The 12292-nt window shown below is 37.4% G+C and overlaps 1 protein-coding gene across 1 annotated transcript in view; it reads right to left on the bottom strand.

Annotated features, from left to right (window-relative positions):
• Window positions 1-5376: 5376 nt before the first annotated feature.
• TMEM117 (transmembrane protein 117) overlaps window positions 5377-12292 on the bottom strand; it is a 195868-nt gene continuing 188952 nt past the window's right edge. Inside the window, exon 9 of the mRNA XM_057366156.1 lies at window positions 5377-7126. Coding sequence (XP_057222139.1) covers window positions 6489-7126 — 638 coding nt within the window. The 3' untranslated portion in view covers window positions 5377-6488. The remainder of the gene's footprint in view (window positions 7127-12292) is intronic.

Below are 12292 nucleotides of genomic sequence, written 5' to 3'. Positions count from 1 at the left end.
GTACTTTGAAAGGCACTGAAATACATCCAAATGGAGCAGACACCTTTGAAGTCCAGTCAGAGCAGTATTACACTGTCTTTGTGACATTCCTCAGAGCAACAGGATTAAACTGTGCAGGAGCAGTGACCTAAAAGAGCCATACAGCTCACATAGACCTGAGCTTGTTCCTTTGAATGGTTGTACATGATCTTCAAGCATCTGTTGGGACAGACTGGCTGCCAACTAAGGACCTGTCACTGTGCCGTCTTTGGTGACAGAGGTATTGCCTGGGCTTGAAAACTGGAGAAAACCACTCTATTTTTTAAGTGTAACAACACACATTTCCATGGAGGTTTCATTAAATACTACACAGCAAGCCTACCTGTAGCTGACAGGTTCAAAAAATAATTATATTGGCCCTTGTAGGCAGACTTGCTATTAAAATGGAGCAGAAGCTTACTGCCAACTTCCATTGCATCTGCTTTAACTGTTTTCATATAAATGAGAAACTCTTTGGACCTTGGAATCAATTTTTTTTTCTTTTAATTTGAATGAATGATGTCTGAAGTCTGTCCAGAACCCCATAGGAAAGAATTTGATAGCTGCCCCCTTTTGGGTTATTTTTGAGGAGTAGCTTTGCTGTGGACCAGCAGCTCAAAAGCAATGGAAAGGGTGAAAAGGGAGTAAAGCGATGGCACAGATGAAGCAAAAATGGCTATATTGTCTACTCATAATTTAACTTTAACCTTGCAAAGATTTTGGAAGACATTCTGTTTTTTTTAATAGCTTCATGAAGCAAAAATAGAMATTTCTCCAGTAACCATGGAAACATGGAAACAATGGTTACTGGAAATGATCTCTACTTGTGGGATTAGGTTTGTGCTATCATTGGGTGACACTGAAGTTAAGCCACACAGCATCCTCAGCAATGCTGCCACAGCTGACAAGGAATGAACCTCACAAAAGTCCTGAAACATCTGGAGCAGCTGGAGCCACTGCAGTTGTGGAATACATTAACTCTAGCTGCTGTTGGCTCAAGCTCAACYTGCTTTCAGCAAATGATTTTGTAAACAATTAAACACTGAAACCACAGCCATGTCTGAGTGTGTGTTTTGTTGACCAAAAGACCCAGTAGCCACCAGCACATTGCCTTTATGTGCCCTCAAAGCTCTCAAAGGAAAGGTCAGCAAGGCATGCAGYGTCTCGGAGCAGTCACCATCCACATTTATCCCTCCTGAAAGGGAGGGAGAGAGATACAGATGGCACTGAATCAATAACAGCAGTTACAGGCCTTTGGAGGGTAACTTGAGGTTWAGGTCACCAACAATGAAAGATTATTGGAGATGAAAACAGAAGAATGAAATGGACTATTGGGGGCAAAAAGGGAGAGGAAAAGGAAGAGRAGGAGGAATTCAGTATGAAGAGAAGTGCTCCAGATGTCACAAACAGCATGAGAGCCAGGTCTATAACCTKCCTGCAGGAATCAGATAAGCTGCTCTTCTGCACACCCCAATTGCTACACATTAAAAGAARAGCATGAGATTAGAAGTATCTCTGTGACTGTGCTGCTGATATAAAATATGCATATGAAAGGATTTGATTTTGTTACTTCACTCCTCTTTGCAAAACAGTTGGATTCATGCTTTTCATCTCTCCAAAAAGGAGTTTGCTGTGGAGAATACCATCCTCATTGAGCTTCGCCCTCACAGTTTCTCTCCTGCTTCATTTTCAGAACATTACTCTTTTCCCCCAGACAGTGAAAACCTGCTGACATTCCCCCATGAAGAGGAAGTGTTAGGAGGGAGTTATGATGGTGTCAAAACCAAGACACCCAGAAGATCTACTTACCCAAAATTCACCTGGAAGCTGGGAAATGTATTTGAATGTTTGGGAACAGGGACTTTCTGCTTCTGTTTGAATATCTAAAGGGGATGGAAAAGATTTCTAGTGATTTCCTGTCTCTTCATTTGTCCCTTTGTGTTCCTATGAAACAGGACTTCTGTTTATATTGATTTGCTTCCGAAATGGTCACATAAGTCATTCATCTTCACATCAAGGCTGTAAAACTGACAGACCAGACTCGCYGCTTTTGCCTGTCCTTGGTTGTCCTTGGTTGGAGTATATCAGGCATTGCAATAATGTGCCACAGCACATGCAGGGAGCCCAGGCTCCCCGTGGGACAGCTTTGAGTGCACAGGGAAAGGAATAACTCCTTTGCCATTTGCAAGTTAGAATGGATGAACAGGACACAARCCATATGGCAGAAGAGTTGGTCTGTCTGGTGCAGGCAGCAGAACCTCTGCTGATAAAGGGACTGCACCTGTTTGGTAACAAACGCAGTTCAAATCTTTGCGTGTCACTATCCATAATCACAAGCACAGGGCCACTCAAACATCTGATAAATGTGTTTTGTCTCCAGCCTGTGCCAGGAAGCGACAAGTGAATCACCTTCATATTTTTACTCACWGTGTGGTCTAATTTTTATGGTTTTGCAATCTGCTCAAAGTTTAAGATGGTTACTCTTAAATGCAACCGAAAAAGTTGAAACACTCTGCTTGCAGGACGTAACTTCAGCTTTATAGTCTGATAAAAAGTTCTCTCCCATTGAGCCCCTTCTAAAGGTTGTTAAAATTAAGGCCAGTGTATTAAAAATCTGTTACATCTTTTACTAGTGAGTCATAACCTGTTCACTTGTGGGAAAATGAGCTTGCCAGTCTAGTAAGGAACTGAATTGCTGCCTTTCCAGTCTTTGTGAGGTGCCTGCTCTTTATTTCCAGGTGGTTGTCATGATGGATTCCATTCCCTGCAGGAAAAGCAATGATTTAACACATACTGTAATACAGTGCTGTAGCCCAAAGTATGATGATACTAGTTGGAAAGGACAGAAATCTTTTAAAATAGAACAAATTTCATTTCTGGATAAATTAGACAGAGACATAACTTGGGGAAGCAAATAGTGCAATTAAATGCTCTTTCTTTAGCCTTACATTTTCTCAGTAAAAGAAATAGAGGCAAAGGAGATGAAACAACCTGGAATAAGTAACTGATGGAGCAATGTAGCATAAAAAGGGCAGTAATAAAGCATCCTAGGATCCTAGTGTACATACACATATCCTTTTAATACGTGTGGTTTTTGAAGATATCTATACACTTCCATGAGCATGAATATTATATTTAAGGTACTTTCTACAAAAATTCTTACCTTCTATTTGCTTCATGTCATTTTCATCTCAGTAAAGGTAATTGTTGAGGATGCTAAGGCAATTTATGGGCACCTGTGGACTCATAAATCTTATGTGCTTATCCTAGAAATGTGTCTTCTATATATATGCTATATTAGGTGCTTTCTATCATCCATCACTGTACAATGTATTTATGGTAAAAGATGAGGTATTGTACCARATCTGATCTTTGACAAAGCAGACACAGGCCAGCCCTGCAGTGATGGCAGCTGCTAGATGGTTCATTACAGAGGGCAGAATGGAGATGTGTAGTTTTGTGAAAAAAAATGACATTTCCTCAAGTTTCTCCCCCCCTATGGATTTTTCGACTTCCTCAGGAAAAGAAATAAAAGCCTAAAAATTTGTGCAATAGTTAGGCTTCCAGGAGAAGGTCAAACTTTCATATTTAAGATCCCAGTTATGGGTACTAGACTAGAAAGCATTTCAGACTGTTTGGAGCCAGTGAAGATTTCAGAATATTAAAAGTGAACAAGAGTTGACAACAATGAATGCTTGGAGGAGGAATATTTCCATTTTGGGAAGAAGACTGACTCTGCATTAGCAGCTCAGCTCAGGAATGYAGTTGTGAGTGTGCCCACTTACTCTTCCCTAACTCAGTTCACATGGTCTCTGCAAGTGTCCAGCCACTAATATTCATTCACTCTATTAGGGCCAAAYGAGAGCTAAACTGATGTAAATCCCTGAAATACACAAACTGTGGGTCCTCAGCACCAACTGTTTACTCCACAAAGCTGTTCTGGCTGAGTTGCACCACTCAGTAAYGCAGAGATAAATGACTGAGTTAGGTACTGAATCACCTTTAGGGTGTTCACCTCCCAAGCCTCTGCCTGTTTCAGGAGATGCTGGGGGCAAGCCTGTCTGCCTAACTCATGCTTCTCAAACTTAACACTGAACTRGAGAATGGAAATAGTCCTCACTTCTCCTATCTATGTGTGTGATTACAAATGAGACTACATGATAGAGAAGTCTGTTCTCCATTAATTAACTAGATGAGCTGACCATGGCGAGTGGTTACACTGAATCTTTCAACTTCTGATGAATTCATGATACAAGCAGTCTCTATGCTTGACCATTAATTTAAATACTCATGCAAAATCTAGAATTATTTGATGTTTTCTCTCTTTCATGAATGCTTATAATGACCTTAAAAGCATCAACTCAATATGAGGTCAAGGAATTACTTTAGCTGTGAAATCAGTTGCTTAATAAGAGYTGCCTCAGAGCCAAGTAATCATGCAGACTGTTAGGCTCAAGTAATTCTTTCATTTTTCTGCCTACATATTAAGGTATTTAAATACCACTCTGCACAAATAGAAAAATGAGTTAACAAGAGATTTTCACTACTTGGGYTTACAGTGTCCAAAACATACAGAGAAGCATGTATGTGCAAAATTAAACAGCTATTTCTGCAACTTTTTAARAAATCAAATGCTGTTTAAATGTCAAACATCAGTATATCACCTCTTGTATAGTACAAGCAGGATCCCACGCTGTTTTATCATTAGTTATTAATGGCTTGTCTTTGATTATATTGTTAGTCAATTAAACAAGTTTATAGGCTGCAGTAGGCAAAAGTGAATAGATTTGGCTTTAGTCATAATTTTTAATGGTTAAAAAATTAATATGATTATAAAGTGAAATTTCTCCTGATGAAATATTCAAGATTTCATAAACAAAATATTTGATTTCTACATCACTGTGATGCTGTCTGTCCTTTTTAGTGTCAGAAATATTTATGAATTTAAATAGGGCAATGCATGGGTAAAATGTTTAAAAAAAATTGCAAAACCAACAGAATGTGTTCCTGCCTCATAATAAACAATTGTTGAATGATATTTATTAAAATTTKTTCTCAAGTGACAGTTAATAAATGCATAGTTCTATTATGCATGCTAAATTCAGCATTCTTAAAACTTAAAAGCAAATAGATCAAAACCAACAGAGATAAAAAAGTCACAAAGACAAAATACAGCAACASCAGAAAGTGACAGGGAAATAATTCAGACTTAAAAATTACTTATTATTTGGGAACTTGCAACAACATTTTATAGAGCTAAATTAGAGGCAAATCAGAGTCTTTCTGATGTTTTAGATATGCAATTTCTGTAGTGTGTACAGTTCAATCATAGAGCAGAGAAATTCACATTACCAAGTCCCCTTCAAAAAARSMAAAAAAACCAAAAACCCCAGTTTGTCTTTATTTCTGATTCCAGGTTATGAATACACATAGATAATGAATGAAGAAGAAAAAGAAAATGTGCAATAAAATTCAAGTATTAATTTATTTTTATTAAAAACCTTAAACATTTCTTCAATATTTGGAGAAATTAGACTATATGCAGTGTGTTCCTCCATTTATTTCATATATACCCAGACCATATCTGCACTGAATTGCAAAAATACTGGATTTAATGGGCTTTGTGTCCTTTATTGTAATCACTCCATTGGCTCTTTGATGTTGCATGGGGTTGGAATGATGATGGAAAGAGTTGCTTCAACCATGTATTTTCACCCCTGTTTCTAAAAGGTGAAGGGCAAAACTTTTAATCAAGGAGCAGTTTATTTTTAATTAAGAAAAACATAATTAGGCATTATCACCTAATTGCTATTACTGATGGAGAAACTCATATTTTCACAACTAGTGACCCATGCTGTATTATGTCTCTGCTGCTTACTGCATAATAAATTTGTATTTGTGTTTGGCAGCTAGCCAGAAAAATTAAAAGGTAATCAACATGCTTCTCTGCAGTCTGGTCATCAAAATCTCTGATTTCACAGATGAATAAATAACAAAGTCAAGCTGTAATGCCCTAACAGAAAACCTTCTTTAGGAATWAGTATATTTATCTTCTCTGTCAAGACATCAAATGATACTTGAAACAACATATACAAAAAGCTTTGCAAAACAGATGAGAAACTGTGCTATACACCTGGCATTGAGTTAAAAAACAGTTTAATGTCTCAAGGCACCACCACGGTAGAATTTTATACCTGCAAGTAATCATCTAATACACTATTATACAGTTAATGTATTCATAAATAGCTTGTGCAATTTTGGGAAGCAATCTATAAAGGAATGTTAGATATACAATAGGCACGTACTATAATACAAATAAAAATCAAAATTCCTAGAAAAAGCATGCTGAGCACCTCTTGGTATAGGTTGAGTTTCTTATTCTAAACACTATGTAAATCTTAACTTACAAAAGGTAAAACTGCAATCTTATAGTAACTGCTTATTTAAACTGATTTCCTGGGTATGTGCTTCTATGTCACAGGATTATTCTTAGGGACAGAGGACTCTGGTACTGGCTGTAAAGGGCTGTCTTGTTCATTCAGTTGTGCGTTCAAGTTTTCAGAAGTCAGGAGAGAAGAATTAAAAACTATTTCACTTAAGTCTGATTTTATGGATACCATATGGGGTTCTTGAAAATTCAATGGTTCTTCTAACACCTGTGTATTTTCTCGTGTCATTCCCATATCTGACGGTGACTTTCGTTTCATTCTTGTGTACGATTTGTCTAAATTCTCCATGCCTTGGTCAGTTTTCTGAAATCGCCCAAAGAACCAGATGAAGAAACCAAACAATGCAAAAGCCAGCAAACTTGGAATAAAAGCCAGGCATTTGACATCAAGGCTAGAGCCTGTGAATCTGCTGTGCAGGAACATGTCCCCTTCRGCATAGGTCCGGTTGGTCAGCGGGTTGGTGTTATTGGATCTCCACTCCCATGATAGCTTAGTTCTATTGAGGTCTTTCAAGCTCTCTGAGTCCTTCACTGTGTAGATCTTCTGTCCAGGRCCGATATATTGACCATATTCATGAGGTTTGTAAAATATTTGGTTCTTCCACATATTCAGATCCAAGATTAAAACAAGGAAGATAATTCCATAGTTAAACCATTTGCCTGTTTGGAAAAAGAAAGTTCTGTCATCAGATAGATCCATTTTGGAAGCAGTACAAAAGGCATCATACATAAAAGATACTCTGAGGAAAAAAAAGTTATTTTTATTAATCTKTAAAGAAAAGTTGTAAATAAATTTCCACCACAGTCAGATTTATRTTGAATATCCCTTAGAATTTCACAATTACGTGTGGACACAGAATAATTTTGCAACACAAGCATAGGAATATATCTATTCAATTGACATTACAGTTTGTTAGTGACCAGTTGATTGGACAAAGTGTTGGGGTATAGATCAAGAAGCCTAAAAAAATGCTAAAAAAGCATTAACTGCAGGGCTTTAAAAAATATTCATATGGAAATTTTCCATGAAAAGGCCATATTTGATAGAACCATTTATATTCTGGGAATTACTGAAGTGACTGAAGCTTTTGAGGTTGGTGATTATATTAATTTTAAGAGTATATACTGACATTGTCATGGTCTGCAGACATACTCAGGTGTGCTATCAGACAAACTGTGATTTAGAGATATCACACCCTTGAGAAATAGAGAGGGCTGATTGTAGACTTCAGAGTCTAGTCAGCTTAGCTTTTCTTATGATCTGTGTCTATGAATCCACAAAACAATACTATTTTCATAGTCAAAGAATGTCTTACATTCTAGTTAGACATATTTTAAGAGCTTACCTGTGCAGTGATGGCTGCCACCACCCAAGAACCTGGAAAATCTACATGTCAGCATTAAGTGAAAAGACATACAGGAATATTCCTGTTGGTGATGAATGATCTTAGTCTGTGCGGGAATCGTATTTAAGTATGCTTCAAGTGAAAAGAAAATTAATGTACTAGAGTATATATCAAATTATTTAGGCTAGTGACTTACAAAGAGTAAATGGATTCCAGTTCCTGAAAGCATGTGTGTTCTAACTGTATAACCAGAATTTTCCAATTGTATTTAGCAATTATGTTTAATAATTCTCTTCACTTTAGATTAAATAGATTGAAAATGAAGAAAAATGTTCATTCTCTTGTGTTATTTTCACTGTCCAAAACCAAAACTGAACAAAAAAGACCTTGCAGACAATCCTATAAGTCCTGAATAACTCTGTCAAAGTCAGGTTGGAWGAGACTTTGAATAAAGTGGTGTATTGGAAGGTATCCCTGCTCATGGTAGGGTTGGAACCAAATGATCTTTATTGTCCTTTCCAGCTGAAACCATCCTATGATTTCTCCCTGGGATTTTGTTAATATTATAATTGACATGTTAAAGAAAACTGTCTTTTCAGAATATTATSTCACATTTTATAATATTTAAGTTTCTTAAATCAACACTAAGATATTGAAAGTGATGTAAAAGTATGAAATAATATGACAAGCAATACAATGCAACTTGGTGCTTCCTGTGGATGTTTGCCAYGTGTTTCATGTTTCTAGTTTCCCCATCACGTCTTTCTTCCAAAAGAGAGACACAGGATTCACTGATCAATAGCTGCTGCCAAGCAGAATAATATAATGGCTGACTTCTTGCTTTTTCCTCATTGAGCACTAACTTAGATTACTCCTCTTTACATTACCACCATTCCTTAGGACAGAAGGATAATATCACTACTTTTCGTATTCTTACTGTCTGAAAAATGTTTTGAAAATGACYATGGGTTCAAAAGTTATTGATGCTGAATGTTTCATAGAGGGAAATGCATTGAACAGAATCACATAATTCTCATTTCCTTAGGAAAAATAGGCTAAAYGCAAGTTACAATGAAAATTTTAAAATGCTCCACCCCTTTTACATTAAGAATTTAAGTGTTCATCTGATCTAAGGAAGATATGTTGGTCCTGTTTCATAAAAAGCCTGAACTGGAAACTCTGTTACTCAACTCCTAGTCAGAGCTAGGCAGGCAGAGGCAAAGCCCTGAGCTCTGCTGCTGGRACTGTTGGGTCAGTGTGGGCTACACAAACAGCTTAGGCCCATCACCCCACTTAACGAAGTGAGAACTGTTTGTCTAAATGGTAGTTGACTGAGAATTGCTGAGTTGATTATCAGCTAGCTGACTGAGAATCGCTGCTGTTCTATAGTGGATTTTCTCAAAATTCCCTAAATTTCTCATTTCCAGACAACTTTTCCATCCTCTGCATCAGTGTAATGCTTGATGAGCTCTATGGCTTCTCCTTTTCTTTTGAATACTGCTGTCACCAGAACCAAAGGCTGTGTATGAGTAACAGCCTGGCCATAACCATATATGAACACAATTACATCTTTCTGCTCCTACTCAGTAATCCCTGTAGTCAAGGGCTTCTTTAATCTCCTCAGACACAAAATGACTGAGTTAGTGTTGTCTTGGTTAGTTACAGAAATAATTTATCTCCTTCTAGAGCAGTGTTCTCTGCCATCTACCCCTGTTCAAGAAAGGTACTTCCCTGCTGTACCAGCAGTCATGACAGCCAAATAAGCCAACCAAGCAATCCTAGATCCATGATGCTTTGCAGCAGAAAAATGTCATTGTGTTCCTACATAGTTATAGAGAGACTTAATATACTGACCAACCTTTAACATTATAACTTCATATGTGTATAATCTATGTATAATAAATGATTGTCTATTGCAACTTAATTTTAACACAATCATTTTTATAGCAAATTCTAAGCCATATTTCAAGCTTACATAGGAAATGAGCTAGGTACATTAAAAGTCAATCATGATTTGATCTTGAGAAAAACCACATTCAAGTTTGTAGTTTTGCAAAGGGTCATAATAAACATATTATGAAGCTACAGACACTAATTTTGTTTCAAAATATTTCAGGTTTCATTCCAGATGCAAAGCAACAAAGGAAATTGGAGCCCCACACTATGAAGTCATTTAACTTGTCTCTTAGCCAGTTTCTGCAGCATCAGTATCACTGTTGCTTTAGTGTTGGTTCTACTCCAGCGAAATTTGTGTGGCCAAGAACATTGACTGACCCCACCTAGCCCTTCTTGGATGGAAGGTGGTTTATTAAAAGACAAAATTTGACATGGTAGGATGCAGTAAGATCAACTCTTAAGACTGGAAGGCTAGTCAATTATTTCAGCAAATTGAAAAGAATTTTATCCAGTCTTCATTGAAGTCAACAATGAGGAAAATCATGTGGGAAAATGGGTTGTGTCATTCAGCCATGTGCTACCTAAAAAAAGACCTGGTTAATGACTGGCTTTCACAGCACTGACATTCTTAGATGCTACATGTAATATTTAGAGAGTTGTAAATATGATTTGGTGTATCTGGAAACATGGTACAATACAGCAATTTGGTGCAATAAAGATCTTCCAAAAGAAAAACTGGAAATATGCAGTTAGCCAAGAGTGTGAGTGCCCTTGTCAGGCTGTGATGCAAAAGTGTTTTTATGGGCATTTTAGACTAACAGCAGTATTTGGGGATGAAAATTTATTCCTGTTTTCTGAGACACCATGGCTGTGGAAGGGGATTGTATCCCCCTGGCTAGAGCACTCACCAGAAGAGAATCATCGACCCTGGAATGACTCCACYTGTGGCATCATGGGACCCTGCTCTGAACACCAGCCTATGCAGAACTCTGCTTAGAAACAGTCTCCCCTCCCTGCTGAAGCTGAACAACTGTGCACTGCACATGAATGCCAGGGGCCTTCTCATGTTGAAAGAAGTACGGATTTTTATTTTTCCCTTTGCCAGGAATTCACATGTTTTCACCATCTGAACATTTTTGGGCAATCTCCCTTGCAACGTTTGGAATATATCCCAATATTCTAAAGCAGCTGCTGATTCTGGAGCAGTTTTATTTTTGCATGTCCGCTCTGGAACAGATTATTCATCCCCCAAAAGAAGGATCTCATGTAGAAGTCAGTCTTCAGCATCCTTCCTGAGGTCGAGAGGTAACGTGAAAATTCCACTTAACAAGGCTAGACGCAAGCAGCCTCATGCTGTACAACCACAGCCAGAGGCTAGTGTAGGAAATGCTGATTTTAGACTCCTATCTCAATTGTAATTTGTGTCTAAAACAATTCAGACACTGCTGTAAAACATTTGAAATGTTCTTCCCATCTTCTTGTCACATTAGTGTTATTAGCGAGATACATGCACAGAGACAGACCTCTCACAGCTGATCTGAGATGTAAATCCTCTGAGATTTTTTTCACATCTCTGTGCATGGACAGCTTTTTTTTTACCTCTAACCTTTCTGGTTTTGCCCACAGACTCCCTCAGGCTACTCTGTGCAGGCAATGCTTGGGCTGAATGCAGACACACTGTTGATTTAACTCACAGCCAGCCATGCCAGGAACTTCCCAGCTATGAAGGTGATGATTTCTGCTTTGGATGGAAGGACACTCAGGCTGGATCAGCACTCAGAAACACATCATAAACAGATAAAAATCTCCCAGCTGTTTTGACACCTAAASCTTAACATTTTCTATTTGAAAGTTATCTGCATACTTGATGACAGATGCTCTTGGATTTCCAGTGCTGCTATTAAAGGGTATGAGGCAGGCCCCCCCAGTGCCTTTTTTAACCATGAAAGAATCTGAAGTAACAAAATTTGCTTTTAAGTTTTACAAATTTCCCTGGGTATTATAGAAACTAGGATAGACTATGTATTTTCATAAACATCAGCCTAAAAAGTTGCAATGAAACATCTGTCAAGGGAAATCCAGATGAGCTAAGCAGATGCAGGAATTCAAGTTACTTTTGATGTTCATAAAAAAGTGGGTATTAAAACAGGATGAAAATATTTAATACTCCGTAGATGCTTGCAGGGAGTTCCTAGATGCAAAGAAATGTGAGTGAAATGAGGCACTCAGTTACCAGTAAAAATACAATAAATTTTTTGTAGTAAATTTAAAATTACACTGAAGCATATCAGCTACAGTCAGGACATGTTAATTCAATATTATTGCCAACTTAACAATATTCAGAAATGACAAGTCAGGCCTAAGAAAGCATGTTATTACTTTGAAGTAGCATGGGTTAAAATAATATACTTAGTAAGGTTGTATTTATCTACCTTTTTAGACACTGAATTATGCAGAAGCAAATTTCAAWTTTTTTTTCTCTGCAGTCATGATCTTTATTTTATGAAAGCTGAAATTCCCATTTAGTCACTGAATTCAGGAGATAAGTCTTTTAGACAAAATAGTAAAAAATAAAAAGAAAAAA

Source organism: Malurus melanocephalus, unplaced genomic scaffold, assembly GCF_030028575.1.
Source record: "Malurus melanocephalus ecotype Western Australia unplaced genomic scaffold, MMel_1.1 scaffold_60, whole genome shotgun sequence".
NCBI lineage: Eukaryota > Metazoa > Chordata > Aves > Passeriformes > Maluridae > Malurus > Malurus melanocephalus.
This window is presented reverse-complemented; position numbering and strand designations above follow the sequence as displayed.